This window comes from Hyla sarda, chromosome 7 (assembly GCF_029499605.1).
Source record: "Hyla sarda isolate aHylSar1 chromosome 7, aHylSar1.hap1, whole genome shotgun sequence".
Lineage (NCBI taxonomy): Eukaryota > Metazoa > Chordata > Amphibia > Anura > Hylidae > Hyla > Hyla sarda.
Genome location: NC_079195.1, coordinates 26,970,481 through 26,998,290, shown reverse-complemented (window position 1 = coordinate 26,998,290; position 27,810 = coordinate 26,970,481). Strand labels below are relative to the sequence as shown.

The 27,810-nt window shown below is 39.8% G+C and overlaps 1 protein-coding gene across 1 annotated transcript in view; it reads left to right on the top strand.

Annotated features, from left to right (window-relative positions):
* Positions 1-27,810, top strand: part of LOC130283382 (alpha-2-macroglobulin-like protein 1) — a 454,342-nt gene that overhangs the window by 63,864 nt on the left and 362,668 nt on the right. The window contains exon 3 of the mRNA XM_056532791.1: positions 26,476-26,539. Coding sequence (XP_056388766.1) covers positions 26,476-26,539 — 64 coding nt within the window. The remainder of the gene's footprint in view (positions 1-26,475; positions 26,540-27,810) is intronic.

Below are 27,810 nucleotides of genomic sequence, written 5' to 3'. Positions count from 1 at the left end.
CCTCATGTGTACTTGCGGTTTTTACTATATAGGAAAAACTAAAAGACAGTTGAACCAACGAATCAGAAAACATCTATATAGTTTAAAAACTGGAAAAGGAGCCCCCAAATTCATCTTACATATGAGAGACGTAGATAAAAATGATCTTACTACCATAAAGTTCGCAGGTATCGAAAGGGTATTAATACAGGGACAGGGGATAGATCGCAATAATATTCTTCTGAGAAAGAAATTGATTGAATAAGCCAACTCAATGCTTTAGGCGCATTGGGTCTGAATGATCGACATGAACTGTCCCCTTACCTGTGACAGGTTTGATTGTTATTTTTTAATTGGGTGATCACATTGTAATTGGTGTAGCACTTATGTATACGTCCATGTTCACATTGTCTGTTCGTACCTAATAGCTCCACCCCCGAGAGGGGCGGGATGCATAAGATACGGACTCACCTGGGCTCACTAGGACCGGAAGAAGCGTCACTGGACGCGAAATAGGATCCATCGTCTTGAGCTCCCCCCGCCACGTCTAGCCCTCCCTGCACACCCGTTCCCGTTGTTATGTGCCAGCTGTATGCTTACCAGCACTATTAAACAAGTTTCTACAGAAGTGGTGAGTCGCTACGTGTTACTTTTCTTACTGCTACATTTTTAATTACTTGTTTAACAGTGTTGGCCATGATATTGAACTGGAATGAAAATACAAAGCGCCTAGTATCTTTTTTTCTTTCTCTTTATTTTTTTTCTTTTAGTTTTTGGTCACCAAATCCAATCTAGGAATTTTTTTTTTCTAGAGCCTCGTTAAGTTCATTTATGGGGTATTCTAGAGTGAGTTTTACTAAATCACATCAAATAATGTTAATATTGCATCCAATGAGGATAGCAGAGTGCAATTGTCAGAGAATAATCAGAACTATCTACTCAAGGCTCAAATGGATCTGTGGATTGAGTATATCCAAAAGAAAAAACCTGGAGTTAAATACAAATGGTTAGAATCCTATTAAATAATGTCACACAAGGCATCTGACCTTGCTCATAAGGTTTTTCTAGCTCAAAGGTTTCTCTACGCGTTAATGCCGAAGCGCATCGGCATCCTCAGGGGAAACCCTTATAGAGTGTTTGTATATACGATATGTATTGTATAGATCATCATAATACAAATTAAAGTAAATAGTCAAGGTTTCCCAGTCAGCCAAATATGGGCCCAATGCTACTAATGTCGAGCATACTAGTATACTAGACCAGATTGCTGTGGGGGTTACCGCAGGACATCAGGTACCTAGGAAAAAGAGAGGTATAATATAGAGTGGGGAACACCAATTTTAATTATTCACCAAGTCCCCCATAGCCTTTACTCACATACAGACAGTGCTACCTAGGTGTACCTGTAAGAAAACACAAGAGAAAAAATCCTGTTCACTCTGTGTCCTGTGGAGAAAATCAAAGTGTGCTCTATATAGTGGTTACTCACGGTTATGATGTCCGGCCCTCAGATACTGTGGCGATGTGCAAACCTGCTTGAGCAGGGAGCCACTCTCCAATGTCCTACGGGACCTCACACACCCTAGCTCGTTATGGTGACACTAACTTTGAAGGCCATCTACGACCCTCACTGACTGCCTGTCTGTCACCAAAAAAGGAGATCGTGTATGAGAAAACTACAGAAAACATGAAAAGTGTAACTGTTCATTCAAACCTGTTGGGTAGATTGTATCAAGATGATATATCCACCGACTCTCCTTCTGAAGGAGCAGTCGGTCCAAGTCACCTCCTCTCACTGACGGTGTTATTTTTTCAATTCCAATGAATTTAAGATTTTTATAATTCCCTGTATGGATACTGTTTATGTGTCTCGCTAAAGGGGTGTCTCAGTTGTGTTTTATGTCCCCCAGATGTTCCAACACGCGCTTCTTGAACTCCCTTATTGTCTTACCAATGTATCTGAGGCCGCATTCACATGTGGCCATGTAGACAATGTGACGGGAATTACAGTTGATAAATTGTCTAATGCTGGTCCTTGTATTCCCTGGTGCAGAAAAATAACTGGTTTTTGAGATATGGGGGCATGCCTTGCAATGTCCGCAAGGATATGTTCCTAGGGGTCTCGAAGCCCTATCCAACCATGTTTCCCTTGATCTTAAATCGAGGGCTAGATGGCTATGTGTGAGGATGTCGCCTAAATTGCGCCCTCTCCTATATGTGACCTGCAGCGCATCTGATATATTCCCCAAGAGATCACTATCCATCTTGAGGATACTCCAATGTTTATTAAAATCTCTCTGATTTGTGGTGCACATTCATCAAAGGTGGCTATGATCCTCGTATGATTCTGACCTTCTTCATGTTGTCTTGGTAACAATAATGTCTCTCTGGGGGTGTTGGAGGCCCTTTCGTATGCAGATGTGAGAACATGTTCTGGGTAACCCCTATCTCTGAAGCACATTCTCAGCTTTTGGGCTTGTCTCACAAAGTTTTTTATGCTTAGAGCAGTTCCTCCTGAGGTGGAAATACTGCCCCCTCGGGATCGTCCTTTTCAGGGGGCCCATGTGGCAGCTCTCCCACCTCAGGAGACTATGGGTGGCAGTGGGTTTTCTACGAATATTAGTGCTGATGCTTCCATCGGGTTATTTTTGTATGAGGATGTCCAAGAACGCGAGTTGTGTCGTACCTAATCTCTAATGGCATGCAGTTCATTGATGCCAATACCTAGTTCCAAGCATTCCCTTCTGTCTCTTTGCTTAAAGAACTTCTTCCACTTAAGTGATAGTTGATAGTTATGATTATTGTCTGGCATTTGCACTCTGCTATCCCCACAGGATGCAGTATAGACATTATTTTATGTGATTTAGTAAAAGTTATGTTTTAATACATTCACTCCCAACCTTTTTGGTTGCTTACCAAGAGTTTCATATTTCTGTATGTTCTGACTGGGAGCCTGGGTCATCTGCTAGACCTTGAGCAGTTCTTGTTTCTACGTATTCTCGAGTGAGGAAGCGTTCATAGAGTTCCTGGGCTTGAGCCTCGAAATCTTTCTTCTTTTAATTTTTTTAAACGTAGAAATTGGATGTAAGGTAACGCCAGTTTGGTGTGGTGAGGGTGAAAACTGTTATGATGAAGTAGATTACTGGATGTGGTGGGTTTTTGATACCCTTGGGTTAAGAATTCACAATCTTCAATCACTAACAGGACATCTAAAAATTCCATCATAGTTTTGCTTATCTTATTAGTGAATTTCATATTCATATTATTATTGCTTATGTACTTTATGAATTCATCAAACTTCTCAGGTGTACTGTTCCAAATAATCAGTCTGTCGTCCACATAATGATAATATTTGACAACGTATGGCAGGAATGGATTATTTTTGCAGTAAATGTTAGTTGCCTTAAAGATGGCAAGAAAAATGATGGAAAGAACATGCCAATGGGGTCCCCGTACATTGGGCAAACAAATTGTTTTTGAATGTGAAGCAATTGTTTTGCAAAATGAGTTTAAGAGCTTCACATATAAAAGACAGTTTTTCATCTCTCCCCGCATTCTCCAAAAATATTTTTCCTGCTTACACTCCCATTTCCTGTGGGATTCTAGTGTATAGCCCTTCGACATCTATTGATGTCAAGATGTAGGAATTTTGCCACTCTAGAGTTTCTAGGGACAGGAGGAGATCGTCAGTGTCTTTGACATATGAGGTATCTCTACCAACATAAGATGTAATAACCATTACACGTACTGTGAGAGTGCTTCTGTAACTGCAGCAATGCTGGCCACGATGGGTCTTCCTGGGAACGTTTTTGGTAAGAAGTACCATCTCGGACTGATGGGATGCTGTGGAAGCAATTTTTCAGCATCTCTTTTTTTTCCTGAAATCCATTCTCAGTATATGTTCTTAAGAAGGTTTTTATTTTATTTTCAATTTTGCTGGTGGGATCTGAAGTTAATGGAATATAGGTAGTAGTGTCCTGTAACTGCCTGTTGGCTTCCTGATTATAATATTCTTTTGTCATGATGACCAAATTTTGACCTTTGTCGGCCTTCTTGATAACCAAATCTTTCATTTCCTGCTGTTTTTTTTAAAGCATGTTCTTCATCTTTGGATAGGTTAGAACTTGCTTTGAGATAAATGAGGGCCTTTATTTGTTTTATCACTTGTTTAAGAAAATAAATCAAGGCTACTGCCATGACGTATAGGGGGGTTAAATGTAGGTTTAACTCCTACACTGAAGTAGATGATGATGGGGCCAACGTCTGTTGGCACACAAAAATTAATACCCTTACTGAGAATTTTCAAGGTGGCTTCTTCGAGGGGTTCATCAGTTAGATTAATAACTGTAAATTCCTCTAATCTTGAGGATACCATTTTACTTGTTTTCTCTTCCTGCGATTTTTGTTGGAAGATTGCTCTCCTTCCTCTTCTAATCCATTTCCAATGCGGTTTCTTCTGTTGGCTGTGTTTTTTTACAGGATGATGTTTTTTTTTATTTCTTATTACTGTTGTCTGTATGTTTGTCCGAGTTACTGGATTCAGACACAGTCGTCAAATAATCTCGGCTTTTCCTCTGCCGTGGGTGAGTGCGTTTTTTGGCCTTTATTGGGGGGAGTTTTTGTTCCAGGTAAATACTTTCTTATCCTCAAAAGTTTACTTGTCTCAAATGAACCTGCTGCTGTTCTGAAAAAAAAAATGTAAAAAAAGTCTGAACAACACCAGTATATGTAGACTAGGGTGTTTTGCACAAGAAACTCCCACAGAAATGGACTGGGATGGTGTAGCTTTTTTTTTTAATGAGCCTTACTGAGGAGGAGGAGGAGTTCTGTAATAATGAAGCTGTAACAAAAAAAAAAACTTTCTTCAGTGTAGGAGTTAAATCTACTTAACCCCCCTATACAACATGGCAGTAGCCTCGATATCTTTTCTTAAACAAGTGATAAAGCAAATGAAGGCCCTCATTTATCCCAAAGCAAGTTCTAACCTAGCCAAAGAGGAAGAACATGCTTTAAAAAAAACCAGCAGGAAATGAAAGATTGGGTTATCAAGAAGGCCGACAAAGGCCAAAATGTGGTCATCATAACAAAAGAATACTATATTCAGGAAGCCAACAGACAGATACCGGACACTACTACCTATGTTCCATTAACTTCAGATCCCACCAGCAAATTTGCAAATAAAATGAAAACCTTCTTAAAAACATATACTGAGAATGTATTTTTGAAAAATTGCTTCCACAGCATCACATCAATGTACAATTACCAAAAACGCATTAGAACATAAAAATGTCCCCAGGAAGACCCACCATGGCCGGCAGTGGTGTGGTTACAGAAGCACTATTACTCACAGCACGAGTAATGGTTATTATTACATCCTATGTTGGTAGAGAAACCTTCATATGTCAAAGACACTGACCCCGGGCCCCGGATGAAGCAGTAGCGAAACGTTGGGTTAGGTGTTGGTTACCCAGGTATACTCTGTCCCACTGTGGTCTTTTATATGTTGTTTTATATTTTGCTATAATCTATTCAGCATCAGAGTAACCTTTTTTTATCATACTATATCTCTGTATGTGGGTTTAGTCCCAATAAAAAGGATTTGTTTACATACATACCTGTGTATTATATTTATACTATTGGTAGCCACCATTTCTTCAGTCTGGTCCATTGCGGCCATTATCATAATGTTCATTGTATTTTCTCTAATCCCTTTCATGGGTTTTTAATGCATTTTGTGTACTTAATAAAGTAAAAGCCTAAGCAATATGTTGGTTAGAAGTACCCTCCCCACAGAAAATAAAGAAAAAGTTTGGCTATCTTCCTCTATCCCAGTTGAAAATTTTAAATGCGGACACTGTTCACATTGCAGGTTTTTTGTTCCAGGAAAATTCCATTCCATTGGAAGTACTTAAATCTGGATCAGGGACTTCATCTGCTGTCGGACTGAGTATGTAATCTATGTATTAACTTGTCCCTGCAAGAGATTTTATATTGGGTCTACCATCCGCCCCCTAAAAATGAGATTTTGTGAACTTTTAAAGTCCATTCATACCCGTCATGGCTGTATACGACTGATAGAACATGTCAGGTCAGAGCATGAGGGCAATGCAGAAAAGCTATAATTTTTCGGTATACAAAGAGTTAAAGAGAACTTACCAGGCATTGATCGTCACCTAACCCTGCTTTGTTGCGAGGAGAGATGGATCATGTGCACAAGAACGCTTGAAGGTTTAGGTCTTAATGACCGTCAATACCTTAGTGTGTTTTTGTAATGGACATTTTTTATCATTAAAGGGGTACTCAGGTGCTTAGACATCTTATCCCCTATCCAAAGGATAGGGGATAAGATGTCTGATCGTGGGAGTCCCGCCGCTGGGGACCCCCGTGATCTTGCATGCGGCACCCCGTTTGTAATCAGTTCCCGGAGTGTGTTCTCTCCGGGTCTGATTACCGGCGACCACAGGGCCGACGGCGTGTGACGTAACGCCTCCACCCCCGTGTGACGTCACGCTCCGCTCCTCAATGCAAGCCTACGGGAGGGGGCGTGACTTATTACAAACGGGGAGCCACGTGCAAGATCACGGGGGTCCCCAGAGGCGGGACTCCCGCGATCAGGCATCGTATCCTCTATCCTTTGGATAGGGGATAAGATGTCTAAGCACCGGAGTACCCCTTTAAGCATTTTTCCATTTTTGATAATACCCTTTTGGCTTTTGTTTCTATTTCATCTTCATCCTTCACAATTTTAGTTTTTTCCTCTTTGCTTTCTTTTCTTTTTTTCTATGAGTTCTTGAATGACATATGCTCATGTGTTTAACCCCTTAACGACGAAGGACATATATTTACGTCCTCCGCCGGCTCGCGTCATATCGCGGCGGTCCCGGCGGCTATGAACGGCCAGGACCCGCGGCTAATACAGGACATCACCGATCACGGTGATGCCCTGTATTAACTCTTCAGACGTGGCGATCATAGCTGACCGCCGCGTCTGAAGCGAAAGTGAAAGTAACCCGGCTGCTCAGTCGGGCTGTTTGAGACCGCCGCGGTGAAATTTCCCAGTCAGAGAAAGTGCCGGCTGGCGCGAAACTAGTCCGTTTGGCTTCTTTTCCCCTCCACGTCCTCCCCCAGATGGAATTGTATCTCACATTCTGAATAAATCTACGATCCACAAGCTATTACAGTGGGTGAGTGCGGTCTTTATACTTTCCTCTCTCCGACTTTGATTTATGGACATCTGATATCACACCTGCACCCCCAGGTATTGCAGTGCTTCAAGTCTTCTGGATAGCCCTGTTTGTATTGCCTCAGGATTCCATTGTTGTACAGGGATATTGTTCTTTGGTGCCACTTTTTCTTTTTCTCTTGGAACTTATAGTAGTTATATTCTTGTATATAGGAGCAGTATTATAGTAGTTATATTCTTGTATAAAGGAGCAGTATTTTAGTAGTTATATAATTGTACATAGGAGGCAGTATTATAGGAGTTATAGTATTCGTAATAGAAAGAGAGAGAGACATGCACCACTGTTATCACAATAAATCCTGGGGGAGGTCACTGGTAGGAATGGTGGCGGCAGTACGTGGATAATAGGGGTGCAAGGAGTGAAACAAGAAAGAACAAAATCCAAATGTACAAGTCTGTAGAAAATAATGCTTTAGCACTCTCCTATGTTCAAATATTCTTTATTTGGGCATCAACAACAAGGAAAACCGCTGGCCAGGGGTGAGGAGGGAGAGAGAAGATGCTGCTGCTGAGGCTGCGGAGGAGGAGGCTACTAGTTTCTCGGGTTAAACTGCTGCTTCTGGCCTTACCTCGTGTCTCCCCAGACGCATCTTTACCTGGGCGCTGGGGTTATGTCACACCAGTGGTAGGAGTGAAAATACCTATTCAGGTAAGTGAAAAAAGTGTATCAAAAACAAAGGAAGCAACAAATGATAATATGCGGACTATGTACAGGGAAAGGGATAAGGAATGGTGACGGGTTAATGGGGCGAACTATGAGTCGAAAGTTCACAGAAAAACTGTCAGTTTGTTTCGGTCATTAAGACCAAGGATGCCCAAGGCTTCTGTCTTCAAGATCCAAAGTGCTTCACGCTGCCGCAGGATCTTCTCTTTATTGATGCCACCCACTGTCACTCTTTCTATTCCGCAGATAGTGAGGGTCTTTTCATCACTGTTATGGTATTCTTCCATATGCTCCATCAATTGAGCGGAGCCGATGCCAGTTTTAAGTGAGTGCTTATGCTCTTGAAATCGTGAGAAGAGACATCTTTTAGTTGAACCGATATAATATCGGTCGCAAGGGCAGAGGATCGCCTAGGTAACCCACTTGGATCGGCAGCAGATAAATTCTCTGATGGTAATTTTACAGCCTCCTAGAGTGATGCAGGTACCTTTGTACATTTGACTACAGTGAATACAGGTGCCACATTTAAAATTCCCTTTTAGCTCGTTCTGTGTGAGCCAGTTTTCCTTAGGTTTATGGCTAGAAAAGGTGAAGGAGACTAATATTCTTTTTAGGTTTACACTGCGGCGAAAGGTAATTAGAGGTTTCTTACTCGCTTTTTTGCAGGATGGGGTCTCTTTCAAAAATATGCCAATTACTGTAAATGGCTTTTTTGATTACATTGGCAAGTGGGTTAAATTGAATTTTTTTATTTATTTTTGCTTGTAGTGTTCTGTGTGTTTGCTTGTAGTGTTCTAGTGTTTGTGTTTTGTAGATGAGAACTTTACGTGGGACAAGATGGATTTTATCCAGTGCATCCTCAAGTAATTTTCTAGGGTATCCCCGTTCAAGATCCCGCATTTTCCTCTCCTAATATCTCTTTTTTTTTTCTTTGTTTTTCCAAACACAGACAGTACTGGCACTCTGCTATCCCTACTTATTGTAATTAGAGTATGATTAATTGCAGGCCTTGGACTTGTTTTACCCTATGGATATCTTTGACTGAATAGATGTCTTTGGAGCGACTACCTCTCAGACATGCTGTACTCTGATATTCATTTATAATACATACTCTGTTTAAAGTTAAACTGCCGTCAAGTTGTACTGCTACCTGGAGATGATACATCCTTCACATCACCATACTGCCATGTACTGACACTGTTAATGTTATTTCCGTGTTTTATGTGTATTTTATATACTTTGTATTTGTTGTAAAAGATAAAACTTCTTTAAAATAAACAATTATATATATATAAAAAAAATAGAAAACGATTAGTGAGTTCAGTGGCTTGCTTGAGAAATCCTTCTTCTATATTATTTTTTTTTTTAATGCGGAGAAACTGATTATACGGTAGGGAATTTTTTGTATGTTGAGGGTAATAGCTTTTATAGTGGAGGTAAAAATTAGTGGCCGTCTCTTTCCGATACCTAGTGGTAATCAGAGTGCTCCCTTCCATTTGTAATTCCATGTCCAAGAATTCCATTTTGTTTGTAGACTGAAGATTGTGCACTTTTCCGGTGCACAGGTGATAGGGATATTACAGCGCTGTCCACAACCAGGGTGAGTAGTTTAAAAGTATTTATTTTACATGTAATAAGTTTCAAGGACGCTCCGTCCTCTTCCTCAGACATGTATAAGACTAAAAGTACAGCAATATATCCAGCTGATCACATGATCAGTGATGAAATCATAGTGCATTTGCATAAAATTAACATAAAGTTTACATAAAAGAGACATAGAAAAAAACAGAAAAGAAACATTTGTGATAAGTAAATTAATTATTTCCAAGCCACCAGTACATGGCTAAAAATATAAATAAATAAAAAATAAAGAATAAGAGCATAAAACATCCCCCATAAGAGTATATATATTCTCTTATATTTAACATGTTTTTTCGATTGTTTCATTAAGCCCTCTCGGCCATAACGTGTTAAGTGTGAAAATCCAAAAGGATTCTCTATTCACTAATTTTCGAAAGCGGTCAGATTGGTCAGGGGAAATACTTCCTAAAATGGAAAGTTTTATACAAGTAGGATCACTATTATGCATAGTCATAATGTGCCTAGAGATGCTATGTAGAACAAAATTCTTTTTAATATTGTGTCTGTGTTTGTTCATACAGGAGCGAGCTGACTGAACAGTACGGCCCACGTACTGTAGACCACATTTGCAAGTAAGGAGATATATAATGTACATGGATGAACAGTCTAATTTTTCTTTCAAGTTTAAGGTTTCCCCTGTTGCGAAAGACACGACCAAACCCCACAGAGGGATCACAATCCATCCACAAAACATACATCGCCCACGACCGCATCGAAAGGTACCGCCAGTTGTGAATTCAGTTATACATTGTTTTTTTGTATTTATATCCTTCATCTTGCTTGGGGCTAAATGATTACATAATGTTTTTGCTCTTCTAAAAGTTAGAAGGGGATGTTTTAGAAGTAAAGGATTTAAAATTGGGTCTTTCATAATTATGGGCCAATATTTGTTCATGATAATTCTTATTTGTTTGGTACTATTAAGTGGTAATAAAATTAAATTTTGGTGTGTTTTTATCTTTTTTATTTTTACCATTATAATTAATTAATTCTGTTTGTTGTAATTCACCAGCTTTTTGATATGCATTATTTAGGATTTTTTTTCGGGTATTTTTTCTCCCTAAAACAATTGTATAAGATTTTTGATTGCTCTCTATAATCCTCTGAAGAGGTGCAATTTTTCTTTATTCTTCTTTATTGCCCATATGGGATGTTAGTTGCCACTTTGGGAAATGGCAACTGTCAAATCTCAAAAAGCTGTTGACATCCACTAAATTAAAGTGCGTTTTAGTGCATATTTTCTGATGCATATCTTTAAAAATTTCTAAATCTAAGAAAACACTGGAAGAGAACGAAAAATTCATAGTAAAAGTAAGACCCCAATCATTATTGTTTAAAAATTCTACAAATATTTGTGCTTCTATATGTGTACTCTTCCATAAGATGAATAAGTCATCAATGAATCTCTTAAAATATAAAATATTACCATTTAAAAACCAAGGGGACTGTGCGATGGACACACTTTCAAATACACCCATATATAAATTTGCATAACTGGGTGCAAATTGTGTGCCCATCGCACAGCCCCTCGTTTGACGGTATACCACACCATTGAAGGAAAAAATATTGTGATTCAATATAAATTTAATTGAATCTAATAGAAATTGAGCTTGCATGTCTCCCATTAATTTATCATTCTCCAGAAAATATTTTATTGCATCTAGCCCTTTCGCCTCTAAAATATTAGAGTATAAAGCACTCACATCAAGAGTCAGAAATGCATAGTCGCCCTCAATAGATAAAGATACTTCCTTGATTAATTGTGTGGAATCCTTCAAGTAACTTGGCAAATTTAAAACATACGACTGTAAAAACAGGTCTACATAATGAGATAAGTGGCAAGTGATGGCATTCATACCCGATATTATGGGGCGACCCAGAGTTTTTTTTTTATATTTTTATGCACCTTTGGTAGATAATAGAATGTAGGTAGAGAATAATGTTGCACTTGCAGGAAGGTCTTTTCTTTTTTGTTTAAAATACCATTTTGGTTTGCCTTTTGAATTAGAATATTATAATCATTAAAAAATTCCAAAGATGGTAGAATTGTATAATAATCACTATCAGATAAAATACGTAGAGCCTCCTCAATATAATCCTCCCTGTTTATGATAACTGTTCCTCCCCCTTTATCAGCAGGTCTAATTATTATTTGGTCATTTTCTTTTACATTTTTTAGACCAATTTTTTCTTTATTGTGAGATTATTTTCTATATGGGAGGTCCGATTATTAACATTAATCTTTCGGAATTCATCACTTAATATTGCATAAAATGTATCAATAAAATTACCACGTGAACTTAAAGGATAGAAAGAAGATTTAGGTTTTACTTCAACGTGTCTAAAGTTATCAACAATAGGTGATTCATTGACCTGTATTTCACACATTTTTTGGGATTTGTTGTCCTGAATATAAAAATGTCTAGCCAGAGTAAGTTTCCTTGTGTATTCATTTAGATCAAGAAATAGTTGAAATGGATCAGGGTGAGATGTGGGGCAAAAGGAAAGACCCTTTGCTAAAATAGATATTTAATTTTCCTTGAGAATGTAATCCGACAGATTAAAAAGTTTAACTGAATGATTAGTAGTTATATGTGCAGTTTTTTTTCTTTCTCCCCCCTCCTGCATCCTCGTTTGTGATTTTTCTTTTTCCTTTTTGGGATGATAGTATGTGTGAATTCTCTAGGGGGAAATAATGTGTAATTTTTGTGACCCTTGGACTGGGAATGGGAGTGACTAGTAACACAGTGTCCACATTCACAGGTCGGGAGACTAAAAAAACTATCAGTATCAGTGATAACAGAAGAGTTGGTCACTGAATGTACGGTATTTAAAGGTGTATCACTATCAAATGCAGAGAGTGCAGAGGTGTCATGGATTGTGCAAATAGATAAATCTAGAGCTTGACATTCCTCCACTATTGGGGTCGGAGTGTCAAAATTTCTTAAATTTTCATGAGAGACTAAATCTCCTATTTCTTTATTCAAAGGGTGATTGTTTTTTGTGATTGCAATAGTAGGTGATAGTGGATAAGATGAGGGTTTTTCCATATCAAATTTTTTTAAAGGATGTTCGACCATCCGTGGTTGTAACAGTTCAAACTGCGCAGTGTGTAGCCGCTCGTCAGGAACTGTTATTCCCAGTCCAACCTGAATCGTCCGAGCAACCTGAAATTTTGACACTCCGACCCCAATAGTGGAGGAATGTCAAGCTCTAGATTTATCTATTTGCACAATCCATGACACCTCTGCACTCTCTGCATTTGATAGTGATACACCTTTAAATACCGTACATTCAGTGACCAACTCTTCTGTTATCACTGATACTGATAGTTTTTTAGTCTCCCGACCTGTGAATGTGGACACTGTGTTACTAGTCACTCCCATTCCCAGTCCAAGGGACACAAAAATTACACATTATTTCCCCCTAGAGAATTCACACATACTATCATCCCAAAAAGGAAAAAGAAAAATCACAAACGAGGATGCAGCGGGGGGAGAAAGAAAAAAACTGCACATATAACTACTAATCATTCAGTTAAACTTTTTAATCTGTCGGATTACATTCTCAAGGAAAATGAAATATCTCTTTTAGCAAAGGGTCTTTCTTTTTGCTCCACATCTCACCCTGATCCATTTCAACTATTTCTTGATCTAACTGAATACACAAGGAAACTTACTCTGGCTAGACATTTTTATATTCAGAACAATAAATCCCCAAAAATGTGTGAAATACAGGTCAATGAATCACCTCTTGTTGATAACTTTAGACACGTTGAAGTAAAACCTAAATCTTCTTTCTATCCTTTAAGTTCACGTGGTAATTTTATTGATACATTTTATGCGATGGTAAGTGATGAATTCCGAAAGATTAATGTTACACAACTGGCGGTACCTTTCGATGCGGTCGTGGGCGATGTATGTGTTGTGGATGGATTGCGATCCCTCCGAGCGGTTCGGTCGTGTCTTTCGCAACAGGGGAAACCTTAAACTTGAAAGAAAAATTAGACTGTTCATCCATGTACATTATATATCTCCTTACTTGCAAATGTGGTCTACAGTACGTGGGTCGTACTGTTCAGTCAGCTCGCTCCCGCATGAACAAACACAGACACAATATTAAAAATATTTTTTTTCTACATAGCATCTCTAGGCACATTATGACTATGCATAATAATGCTCCTACTTGTATAAAACTTTCCATTTTAGAAAGTATTTCCCCTGACCAATCTGACCGCTTTCGAAAATTAGTGAATAGAGAATCCTTTTGGATTTTCACACTTAACACGTTATGGCCGAGAGGGCTTAATGAAACAATCGAAAAAACATGTTAAATATAAGAGAATATATATACTCTTATGGGGGATGTTTTATGTTCTTATTCTTTATTTTTTATTTATTTGTATTTTTAGCCATGTACTGGTGGCTTGGAAATAATTAATTTACTTATCACAAATGTTTCTTTTCTGTTTTTTTCTATGTCTCTTTTATGTAAACTTTATGTTAATTTTATGCAAATGCACTATGATGTCATCACTGATCATGTGATCAGCTGGATATATTGCTGTACTTTTAGTCTTATACATGTCTGAGGAAGAGGACGGAGCGTCCTTGAAACTTATTACATGTAAAATAAATACTTTTAAACTACTCACCCTGGTTGTGGACAGCGCTGTAATATCCCTATCACCTGTGCACCGGAAAAGTGCACAATCTTCAATTTACGTTCCCTATGCCTAGCCGAGGGCGGGATAAGCTGCAGTCCTAGGTGGATGTCCAGGCGGAATCTCCATCACAACCCTCCGAAAGGATTACGTGCCTGCAAGAGTGTTGTGCCTCTATAGCACAACACTATCTGGTGAGTTACTCCATTGATAGGGGCTCACCTCCTTTTACTTATTGTCCTTCACAGTGGAGCGCTTTTCCATCCTTTTTATTTCAATTTTGTTTGTAGAGAATTTGCTTGTACAAAAAATATTCATGTTATTACTGTCATTTAGTTAAGAAATGAAATCGTTAAACTGCGATTCTTCTCCTTCCCAGGCGATGAAAATTTTGTCCACAAATCTGGTATACATCGTGATGTGTTTTGTGAATGGGTTCTGAGGATTGTAAATATATTTCTGTTCTAGGGCCGCTAAAAAGAGATTAGTGAATGTACAGGTCACAGGTGTCCCCATCGCCGTGCCTGACCGCTGGGTGAACCATTCATTACCAAATAAAAAACAATTGCTATTCAGGATGAGCTCCAATCCTTCTTTGACAAAATTCCCATATTCATCACTTTTGTTGTCGGATTTCTGAAAATCACCTTTCACCTGGATCCCAAGGTCTAAAAGGGAATTTTAAATGTGGCACCTGTATTCACTGTAGTCAAAGGTAGAAAGGTACCTTCATCACTCTAGGAGGCTGTAAAATTACCATCAGAGAATTTATCTGCTGCCGATCCAAGTGGGTTATATATGCGATCCTCTGCCCTTGCTACCAATATTATATTGGTTCAACTAAAGGATGTCTCTTCTCACGATATTGAGAGTCCAAGCGCTCACTTAAAACTGGCATTGGCTCTGCTCGATTGATAGAGCATATGAAAAAATGCCATAACAGTGATGAAAAGACCCTCACTATCTGCGGAATAGAAAGAGTGACAGCGGGCGGCATCAATAAAGAGAAGATCCTGCGGAAGCGTGAAGCACTATGGATCTTGAAGACAGAAACCTTGGGCATCCTTGGTCTTAATGACCGAAACAAACTGACAGTTTTTCTGTGAACTTTCAGCTCATAGTTCGCCCCATTAACCCGTTCACCATTCCTTATCCCTTTCCCTGTACTAGTCCGCATATTATCATTTGTTGCTTCCTTTGTTTTTAATACACTTTTTTTCACTTACCTGATTAGGTATTTTCACTCCTACCACTTGTGTGATGTCACTCCAGCGCTCAGGTAAAGGTGCGCCTGGGGAGACACGAGGTAAGGCCAGAAGAAGCGGTTTAACCCGAGAAATGAGTCGCCTCCTCCTTCGCAGCCTCGGCAGCGGCATTCTTATCCCTCCCTCCTCACCCCTGGCCAGCGGTTTTCCTTGTTGTTGATGCCCAAATAAAGGAATATTTGAACATCAGTGAGTGCTGAAGCACTTTTTTCTACAGACTTGCACATTATAGTAGTTATATTCTTGTATATAGGAGGCAGTATTGTAGTAGTTATATTCTTTTATATAGGAGCAGTTTTATAGTAGTTAAATTCTTGTACATAGGAGCAGCATTATAGTAATTTCAGTCATGGCGGTAAATAATGGCACCCATGAAATTCTTCAAGAAAATGAAGTACCGTATTTATCGGCGTATAACACGCACTTTTTAGGCTAAAATTTTTAGCCTAAAGTCTATGTGCGTGTTATACGCCGATACACCCCCAGGAAAGGCAGGGGGAGAGAGGCCGTCGCTGCCTGCTTTTCTCCCCCTGCCTTCCCTGGGGTCTAGAGCCATGCTGCCGGCCCTTCTCACCCCCTGGCTATCGGCGCCGCTGCCCGTTCTGTCCCCCTGACTATCGGTACCGGCGCCGATAGCCAGGGGGAGAGAAGGGGCAGCGGCACCCATTGCCGGCGCCGCTGCCCCGTTGCCTCCCCCCATCCCTGGTGGCATAATTACCTGGGACGGGTCCGCGCTGCTCCAGGCCTCCGGCGTGCGTCCCCTTCGTCGTTGCTATGCCCTGCACGGCGCGGCGCGGACCCGTCCCAGGTAATTATGCCACCGGGGATGGGGGGTGGCAACGGGGCAGCGGCGCCGGCAAAGGGTGCCGCTGCCCCTTCTCTCCCCCTGGCTGTCGGCAGTGGCGCCGATAGCCAGGGGGAGAGAAGGGCCGGCAGCAGCGCTCTAGACCCCAGGAAAGGCAGGGGGAGAGAAGCGGGCAGCAACGGCCTCTCTCCCCCTGCCTTTCCTGGGGATGTATCGGGGTATACACGCGCACACACGCACCCTCATTTTACCATGGATATTTGGGTAAAAAACTTTTTTTACCCAAATATCCTTGGTAAAATGAGGGTGCGTGTTATAGGCCGGTGCGTGGTATACCCCGATAAATACGGTATTTCTCACAGAAAAGGATTGCAGTAACACATGTTTTGCTATACACATGTTTATTACCTTTGTGTTTATTGAAGCTAAACCAAAAAGGTAGGAAAAAAAAAGCAAATTGGACATAATGTCACCAAACTCCAAAAATGGGCTGGACAAAATCATTAGCACCCTTAATGTAATATTTGGTTGCACACCCTTTGGAAAAAATAACTGAAATCAGTGGCTTCCTATAATCATCAATAAGCTTCTTACACCTCTCAGCCGGAATTTTGGACCACTCTTCCTTTGGAAATTGCTCCAGGTCTCTTATTGGAAGGCGCCTTTTCCTAACAGCAATTTTAAGATCTCTCCACAGGTGTTTAATAGGATTTAGATCTGGACTCATTGCTGCCACTTCAGAACTCTCTAGCACTTTGTTGCCATCCATTTCTGGGGGCTTTTTTTATGTATGTTTGGGGTCTTTGTCCCACTGGGATACCCAAGATCGTGGATTCAAACCTAGCTTTCTGACACTGGGCTGTACAGTGCGACCCAAAATCCGTTGGTAATCCTCAGATTTCATGATGCCTTGCACACATTCAAGGCACCCAGTTCTAGAGGCAGCAAAACAACCCCAAAACATCATTGAACCTCCACCATATTTCACTGTAGGTACTGTGTTCTTTTCTTTGTAGGTCTCACTCTATTTTCGGTAAACAGTAGAATGATGTGCTTTACCAAAATGCTCTATCTTGGTCTCATCTGTCCACAAGACATTTTCCCATAAGGATTTACTCAAGTTTACTCAATTTTACTCAAGTTCATTTTGGCAAAATGTAGTCTTGCTTTTTTATGTCTCTGTGTCAGCAGTGGGGTCCTCCTGGGTCACCTGCCATAGCGTTTCATTTCATTTAAATGTCAATGGATAGTTCGAGCTCCCTGAGCCTGCAGGACAGAATGAATATCTTTGGAACTTGTTTTGGGCTGCTTATCCACCCCAGACTATCCTGCGTTGACACTTTTCAGCCATTTTCCTCCTCCGTCCACTCTCAGGGAGATTAGCTACAGTGCCATGGATTGCAAACTTCTAGATAATGTTGCGCACTGTGGACAAAGGCAAATCTAGAACTCTGGAGATGGACTTGTAACCTTGAGATTGTTGATATTTTTCCACAATTTTGGTTCTCAAGTTCTCAGACCATTCTTTGCTCCTCTTTATGTTGTCCATGCTTAGTGTGGCACACACAGACACACAATGCAAAGACTAAGTGAACTTCTCTCCTTTTAATCTGCTTTCAGGTGTATTTTTTATGTTGACCACATCTGTTACTTGCCCCAGGTGAGTTTAAAGGAGGATCACATGCTTCAAACAATCTTATTTTTCCACAATTTTGAAAGGGTGCCAATAATTTTGTCCAGCCTAGTTTTGGAGTTTGGTGTGACATTATGTCCATTTGCTTTTTTTTTTACCTCCCTATTTTGGTTTAGTTGCAATGCACACAAAGGAAGTAAACATGTGTCTAGCAATCCTCAGGGGTACCAACATTTACGGCCCTTACTGTATATTCTTGTACATATGGGGCAGTATTATAGTAGTTATATTCTTGTACATAGGAAGCAGTATTATAGTAGTTATATTCTTGTATATAGGAGGCAGTATTATACTAGTTATATTCTTGTATATAGGAGCAGTATTATAGTAGTTATATTCTTGTATATAGGAGCTGCTCGATTCTGGAGCTGGTTAAGAACCTGTATAGTTATATTCTTGTACATAGGAGCAGTATTATAGTAGTTATATTCTTGTATATAGGAGGCAGTATTATAGTAGTTATATTCTTGTATATAGGAGAAGTATTACAGTAGTTATATTCTTGTATGTAGGAGCAGTATTATAGTAGTTATAGTCTTGTACATAGGAGGCAGTATTATAGTAGTTATATTCTTGTATATAGGAGCACTATTATAGTAGTTATATTCTTGTATATAGGAGAAGTATTATAGTAGTTATATTCTTGTACATAGGAGGCAGTATTATAGTAGTTATATTCTTGTATATAGGAGCAGTATTATAGTAGTTATATTCTTGTACATAGGAGGCAGTATTATAGTAGTTATATTCTTGTATATAGGAGCACTATTATAGTAGTTATATTCTAGTATAAAGGCTATATAGGAGCAGTATTATAGTACTTATATTATTGTACATAGAAGCAGTGAAAAAAAATGCCATTAAAAATGCCAGAAAAAACAACGTTTGAGTGGAAGTTGCAGGAAGGATAGGAAAAAATGTGTTTAACAAAATGTAAATTTGTTATAATTAAATTTTAATCAATTTTTAATAAAGTGTGCGTGTGTGTCTTTCACATTTTTTCTCTATTTTTAAACATGTTTTAATTAGTACTACTACTCCCAGCATGGAACAGACTGTTCCATGATGGGAGTAGTAGTACCTGTACTAATAGACATATTGCCCCGGGTGTCACTCCCGACACCCGATGCGATCGTCCATAATATAGCAGAGATGCGGAGCGGCTCTATACAGCGATCGCATCTCTGCACTATACTCCGGCCAGTGATGTGAATAGAACATCACTCCTTCATATTTTCTGCCCAGAGTGGGGATTGGCCGGATGGTTGCAGCCAATCACTGCTCTCTGAGGGAAATATGAATGAGTGATGTTCTATTCATATCACTGGCCAGAGTATAGTGCAGAGATGCGGAGCGCAGGAGAAAGCCGCTCCGCATCTCTGCAATAGATAGGACAATTGCAGCTGGTGTCATGAGCGATACCCACTGTGATCTGTCCTTTAACTGCAGGTACTACTACTCCCAACATGGATCACACTCTTGTCCATGATGGGAGCTTTAGTACCTGCATTAATAGACAGATCGCAGCGAGTGTAACTTCTGACACCTGTTGTGAACTGTCTATTAATGCAGGTACTACAGCTCCCAGCATGGATAAGAGTGTGCTCCTTGTTGGGAGTAGTAGTACCTGCAGTTAAGGAAAGAGCACAGCGGATGTCACTTCTGACATCCGCTGTGATCCTCCTGTATAATGTATAGATGCAGGGGCTCTTCTATGGTCCCCTGCACTGATCTATATATACACCTATTCATATTTCCCGCAGAGACTTGTGATTGGTTGGAGCCATCTGGCCAATCACAACTCTCTGTGGGAAATATGAATATGTGTATATATACGACAGTGCAGGGGACCATAGAGGAGCGGTCGGCCGCATCTATACATAATACAGAAGGATCACAACAGACTCGGGGCGATCTGTCAATTAGTACAAGTACTAATACTCCCATCAGTGTTTTCCATGCTGTAGTATTAGAACTACATAAAAAATGTAAAAAATAAAGAATAAAAAGTGAAAAACACACACACACTAAATTTTTGTTATTGTCGGCTACATTTTTAGTGCCCTGCCCGCACTCATAAATTAATCGCTGTTTAAAAATTAATTAAAATTTTGTCATAACAAAGTTAGTTAAATACAATTTTTTCCATCACTACTGTATCTTTTTTATTATAATTTTTTTAATGGTACCCTACTAAATTTTATTTAAAAATAAGGTATCTCCATCATATTAGTATTATAGGAACAGTATTATAGTAGTTATATTCTTGTACTTAGGAGCAGTATTATAGTAGTTATTTTCTTGTATATAGGATTCAGTATTATAGTAGTTATATTCTTGTATATAGGACCAGTATTATAGTAGTTATATTCTTGTATATAGGTGGCAGTATTATAGTAGTTATATTCTTGTACATAGGAGCAGTATTATAGTAGTTATATTCTTGCATATAGGTGCAGTATTATAGTAGTTATATTCTTGTACATAGGAGCAGTATTATAGTAGTTATATTCTTGTATATAGGAGGCAGTATTATAGTAGTTATATTCTTGTACATAGTAGCAGTATTATAGTAGTTATATTCTTGCATATAGGTGCAGTATTATAATAGTTATAGTCTTATACATAGGAGCAGTATTATTGTAGTTATATTCTTGTGTATAGGAGACAGTATTATAGTAGTTATATTCTTGTATATAGGAGCAATATAATAGTAGTTATATTCTTGTATATAGGAGCAGTATTATAGTAATTATATTCTTATATATAGGAACAGTATTATAATAGTTATATCCAAGTAAAGAGAAATGAGTGGCCCCAATGACTGATCTCCCTAGGTAACAGCAATATTGGAGCAGATTGTGGAGATACTATCCTGGAGCTTTAGATATAAGTAATACCTGGGGGTGCAGGTGTAAATTCAATACTCCATAAATATGACGATTCAAGAGAAAATAGAGAGACCGCACTCACCCACTGTATAGACTTGTAAATGTAGATTTATTCAGATCATCGGAGGTAGATTCATGAGTTGGAGGACATGGAGGGGAATAAACGCCAGGACTAGTTTCGCGCCAGACGGCGCTTTCTCTGACTGTCCAGTCAGAGGAAGCGCCGTCTGGCGCGAAACTAGTCCTGACGTTTATTCCCCTCCATGTCCTCCAACTCATGAATCTACCTCCGATGATCTGAATAAATCTACATTCACAAGTCTATACAGTGGGTGAGTGCAGTCTCTCTATTTTCTCTTGAATCGTCTTAAAATAGTTATATTCTTGTACATAAGAGCAGTATTATAGTAGTTATATTCTTGTACATAGGAGCAGTTTTATAGTAGTTATATTTTTGTACATAGGAGCAGTTTTATAGTAGTTATATTCTTGTATATAGGAGCAGTTTTATAGTAGTTATATTCTTGTACATAGGAGCAGTATTATAGTAGTTATATTCTTGTACATAGGAGGCAGTATTATAGTAGTTATATTTTTGTATATAGGGGCAGTATTATAGTAGTTATATTCTTGTATATAGGAGGCAGTATTATAGTAGTTATATTCTTGTATATAGGAGCAGTATTATAGTAGTTATATTCTTGTATATAAGAGCAGTATTATAGTAGTTATATTATTGTACATAGGAGCATCATTATAATAGTTACATTATTGTACATAAGGAGCAGTATTATAGTAGTTCTATTTTTAAGAAGTCCTGGATCTACTCAGTACTCAGTGTTTTGGATTTAGACAGTGGCCCACATCTATCAAACAGTGTGAGAGAAAAGGTGGAGAGATTTTCCCATAGCAACCAATCACAGCTCAGCTTTCACCTTACCTCAGCTTGTTAGCTGAGCTTTGATTGGTTGTTGAGGAAAAATCCACTTTTTCTCTCACACAGTTTGATAAATCTTGGCCCGTGTGTTGAAGAAAGGAAGGCACAGAACACAGGTCCAAAGTGGTCTCAGGCAGCTCCCAGGGAGCCAAAAGGCAACAAGCAAAATTACATTTTTAAAAATAACACTTAATATGGCTAAAAACTTGCACTTATTTTTGACACATGTTTAACCTCTTCAGGACATAGGGCGTATGGATACGCCCTGCATCCCGAGTCCTTAAGGACCGAGGGCGTATCCATACGCCCGTGGGAATTCCGGCCCCCACCGCTAGCCGGTTGGGGACTGGAGCCGGATGCCTGCTGAAATCGTTCAGCAGGCATCCCGGCATATCGCCCAGGGGGGTCATTATGCCCCCCCATGTCGGCGATCGCCGCAGATCGCTGGACAATTCAGTCCAGCGATCTGCGGCGATTCCGGGTCAATCGGGTCTCCAGTGACCCGATGACCCGGAATTACTGGCTGTTCGGGGCCGTCTCTGACGGCCCCGAACAGCCAGAGCCTGCAGGGGTGAGGTGGCACTGGTGCCACCTCACGATCGCCCTGATTCGTCGGCCGGATTACCGGCCGACCAATCAGGGTGCCTGCTGCGGGTGTCACTCCCGCACCCGCTCCGCCCCTCTTCTGGAGGACGTGAGCAGGTGCGGGACGTGCACCCCGGGTGCTGGGGACCCCGATCCCCGGCGTTAATGTTGGGATCGGGGCCCCAGGAGCAGCGGCGGCGGGACTGACCTGCAGCGTCTGGATCGTTGGAGGTGAGTGACAGCCTCCTGCTGTTGCTTAGCAACAGCTCCCAGCATGCAAAAAGGGCATGCTGGGAGCTGTAGTTATGCAACAGCAGGAGGCAGACCACCACAACTCCCAGCATTCCCTTATGGGCATGCTGGGACTTATGGTTTTGCAACAGCTGGAGGCACATTCTTTCTATGGAAAAGTGTACCTTCAGCTGTTGTATAACTACAACTCCCAGCTTGCACAAACAGCTAAAGTGCATGCTGGGAGTTGTAGTGGTGCATCTGCTGGTTGCATAACTACAACTCCCAGCATGCCCGTTGGCTGTCGGTGACTGCTGAGAGTTGTAGTTTTGCAACAGTTTTTTTTACCTAACTCAGTGTTTCACGACCGGTGTGCCTCCAGCTGTTGCAAACTATAACTCTCAGCAGTCACCGTACACCATGCAGCGTACATGCTGGGAGTTGTAGTTTTGCAACAGCTGGAGGCACACTGGTTGTGAAACACTGAGTTAGGTCACAAACTCAGTGATACATAACCAGTGTGCCTACAGTTGTTGCAAAACTGCAACTCTCAGCAGTCACCGACAGCCAACGGGCATGCTGGGAGTTGTAGTTATGCAACAGCTGGATGTCCCCCCCAATGTGAACGTACAGGGTACACTCACATGGGCGGAGGATTACAGTAAGTATCTGGCTGCAAATTTGAGCTGCCGCAAACTTTCTGCTGCAGCTCAAATTGCCAGCGAGAAACTACTGTGAACCCCCGCCCGTGCGACTGTACCCTAAAAACACTACACTACACTAACACAAAAAATAAAATAAAAAGTAAAAAAACACGACGTATACACATACCCCTATACAACCCCCCTCCCCTCCCCAATAAAAATGAAAAACGTCTGGTACGCCACTGTTTCCAAAACGGAGCCTCCAGCTGTTGCAAAACAACTCCCAGTATTGTCGGACAGCCGTTGACTGTCCAGGCATGCTGGGAGTTTTGCAACAGCTGGAGGCACCCTGTTTGGGAATCACTGGCGTAGAATACCCCTATGTCCACCCCTATGCAAGTCCCTAATTTAGGCCTCAAATGTGCATGGCGCTCTCACTTTGGAGCCCTGTCGTATTTCAAGGCAACAGTTTAGGGCCACATATGGGGTATCGCCGTACTCGGGAGAAATTGTGTTACAAATTTTGGGGGGTATTTTCTGCTTTTACCCTTTTTAAAAATGTAAAATTTTTGGGAAAACAAGCATTTTAGGTAAAAAAATAATTTTTTTTTTACATATGCAAAAGTCGTGAAACACCTGTGGGGTATAAAGGTTCACTTAACCCCTTGTTACGTTCCCCGAGGGGTCTAGTTTCCAAAATGGTATGCCATGTGTTTTTTTTTTGCTGTTCTGGCACCATAAGGGCTTCCTAAAGGTAACATGGCCCCCAAAAACCATTTCAGAAAAACGTACTCTCCAAAATCCCCTTGTCGCTCCTTCCCTTCTGAGCCCTCTACTGCGCCCGCCGAACACTTTACATAGACATATGAGGTATGTGCTTACTCGAGAGAAATTGGGCTACAAATACAAGTAAAAATTTTGTCCTTTTACCCCTTGTAAAAATAAAAAAGTTGGGTCTACAAGAACATGTAAGTGTAAAAAATGAAGATTGTGAATTTTCTCCTTCACTTTGCTGCTATTCGTGTGAAACACCTAAAGGGTTAAAACACTGACTGAATGTCATTTTGAATACTTTGGGGGGTTTAGTTTTTATAATGGGGTCATTTATGGGGTATTTCTAATATGAAGACCCTTCAAATCCACTTCAAACCTGAACTGGTCCCTGAAAAATACTGAGTTTGAAAATTTTGTGAAAAATCGGATAATTGCTGCTGACCGTTGAAGCCCTCTGGTGTCTTCCAAAAGTAAAAACACGTCAATTTTATGATGCAAACATAAAGTAGACATATTGTATATGTGAACAAAAAAAAAATGTATTCGTTATATCCATTTTCCTTACAAGCAGAGAGCTTCAAAGTTAGAAAAATGCTAAATTTTCAAATTTTTCATCAAATTTACGGATTTTTCACCAAGAAAGGATGCAAGTATCGACAAAAATTTACCACTATGTTAAAGTAGAATATGTCACGAAAAAACAATCTCGGAATCAGAATGATAACTAAAAGCATTCCAGAGTTATTAATGTTTAAAGTGACAGTGGTCAGATGTGCAAAAAACGCTCCGGTCCTTAAGGCCAAAATGGGCTCCGTCCTGAAGGGGTTAAAGTGTCCTTTAAAAAAAAAAAAAAAACTCAAGAAGAAAAAAAAATAAAGTCAGAGCATAGGATGACAATGTATAATATAAGTTTGTCCGTGCACAATAGGAAGGTTCTCACCTCATTGGGTTGTGAGAAGACCCAAAACTTATAACACCTGCCAGACCCCAGTCGCAAGTTGTCGTAGATAAAACGTGCAAAACGTGAACCCAACTGCAACGTGAAAAGAACATAATACTGTCTTCAACAAAAACTGTTTTATTCCCATGCAACATGGCAAACAAAAAAGATTGGTTAATTACACTTCACTAGATATTATTTTGTCATATGGTTGTTTTTTGTAAGATCACATGGTTTACATGATATATTGCCTATGTTAAAGGGGCACTCTGTTGAAAACCTTTTTTATTTTTAATCAACTAGTGGCAGAAAGTTAAACATATTTGTAAATTACTTCTATTAAAAAATCTTAATCCTTCCTGTACTTATTAGCTGCTGAATACTACAGAGGAAATTCTTTTCTTTTTGGAACATCACAAGCACAGTTCTCTCTGCTGACGTTATTATAATAATAATAATAACACTTTATTTATTGTTGTCCTTAGTGGGATTTGAACCGAAGTCTCCAGCACTGCAAGGCAGCAGTGCTAACCACTGAGCCACCATGCAGCCATCTGCTATGCATGGTTGCTAAAATGGACAGAGATGTCAGCAGAGAGCACTGTGCTCGTGATTTCATCAGTGTTTCAAAAAGAAAGGAATTTCCTCTGTAGCATTCAGCAGCTAATAAGTACTGGAAGGATAAAAAATTTTTAATAGAAGTAATTTACAAATATGTTTAGATTTCTGCCACCAGTTTTCACCGGAGTACCCCTTTAAGGGGTGGACTAATAGGTAAAGTTGGCGCCCTTTCTTTGATAATTTTCTGTATGTATTTAAGGACCAAGCACATATTGAGCTGTTAGTCTTGTCTTTTACCTGAGGATGGAGAGATTTCTCCTCGAAACATCTTGTTTTGAGACAATAAAAATCTACTGCAAAGTTCCATACCTTAAAGGTTACAGCTATGTATCCATGGTTTTTCAGTTTTGTTTTTTTAAGTATTGTTGTTATTTTGAAAACTTTTGCCATGCTACAGAAACATACCTTGTTAGTAGTTTTTCCCCTGTATGTAGTTTATCCATACTAGATCGGACCCTGTTTAGGTAGTTTGTCCACTATAGGTAAAACCCACCTGTAGGAAGTTTTCCCCCTGTAGTAGGACTCCCGTGACGATAGTTGGCCCCATGTGGGTAGGACCCACCTGAAGGTAGTTTAACACTTGTAGGTAGTACTCCCTGTAGGTAGTTTTCCCCTTGAAGATAGTTTTCTCCCATGTCGATAGATTCCCCTGCCCATAGTTTTCTGCCTGTGGCCTAGAGATGTGAAAGTCTGGGGTGCACTAAGGCACCAGTGATGGTGCTAAACCACAGGTATCCTAGCATGTGATGTCATCAGCTTGCCCAAAATAATACCATGTATGTGTGACTCTAATAAGACTGCCCCAGGGAAATTATAAAATCCCCCCCCCCCCCCAAAAAAATGCTACAGCAGGTAAACATTGTTCTATATACATCTAATGTAATGTTTTTGTCTTACAGGTTATAGGTAAAGATGGGATCATTCTAAATGGACAACAAACAATTGTTTTAGGCACAGAGGCCTGTAAGTGCAGACAGTAAACTATCATATAAAGGGTGTTGGGCCTATACTATTGTAGAGAAAAAAAGGTTCAAGAGAAAAGAAAACCCAATATTGTGGAGCGGAGGGGCCTCATGACAGGAGGCAGTATATGAGTGTAGGCAGGTAGTGGAGTAAGGGGTAAAGCAGCTGGATTAAGCTAAGTTAGAGTAAGGGGTGGGGGGGCTGGGGGGAGTGGTGGTGGCCGGTATGGAAGGTGTTTAGGGGTTGTGGGCCGGGCGGAGGTCAGTAGGAAAGTGCAGGGAGTGAGTTGCTTGCTTTTTTGGTTTTGGGTTTCCTGTTGTGATCTTGTGTTATTGCTTTCCTTAGTCGTGGCGGAAAGATGATCCCCTGTGTTGGATGCGGAGGCCTGGATGACTGGAGAAGCAGCTGCCTGGGGCTTCCAAAGCTTAGGTGGCTCCGGACCACCTTTATTATATGAAACAAGAAAATGAAGCACAGGAAAGGGAAAAAAAATAAGGGGAGGGGAAAATAAAATGCATACATAGAATGACATATACAGTACGTACAATAAAAAGAAAGAGTAATGACATTGGTCAACTGAAAAGTGCAGACACATCTGAAAATAATATAAATTGAGTGGCTACACACTAAAATGGATAAAATTAGTGTCTGAACCGAGATATTGAGTTACACTTAGAAAATCTGAAAATAGCTGAAAATCAGATCTCAAGGTGCAGACAGAAATAATAAATTATTTAGCCTCTGTGAACTATATCTTATAAAAGTATAGGATGTAGCTGGTTTCTCTATAATCACGTTTTTCTTAATGAAAAACATCATATAAAAAGCATATATATATATATATATATATATATATATATATATATATATATAGCATAGAACAAAAGGGATAACCGCAGTACTCCATAAGGTGAAAAAGAAAAGTGTCTTTATTCCATGAACAAAACTTGGTGCAACGTTTCGGTGTCCTCACAACACTATTCTCAAGCAAACAATAGTGATCATTACAAAGTATATAGGATGGAGCATGTCAAAATCAATTACAAACAATTAAAAGTGCATACAAAATCTTATACATAAAACTGTGTTAAAGTGCACTTAGTGCATATATTATACATAATAGGGGATGTAATACATATCATCCGAGTGTTGGTGCATAATTAAAATCAAATCCAGATATGGATCACATAGAGAATGGTGATATTACATACATACAGTCAATACCTCAGTATAATTAAGTAACAAGGGGGTGGGTCTGTGGTATAACTCAC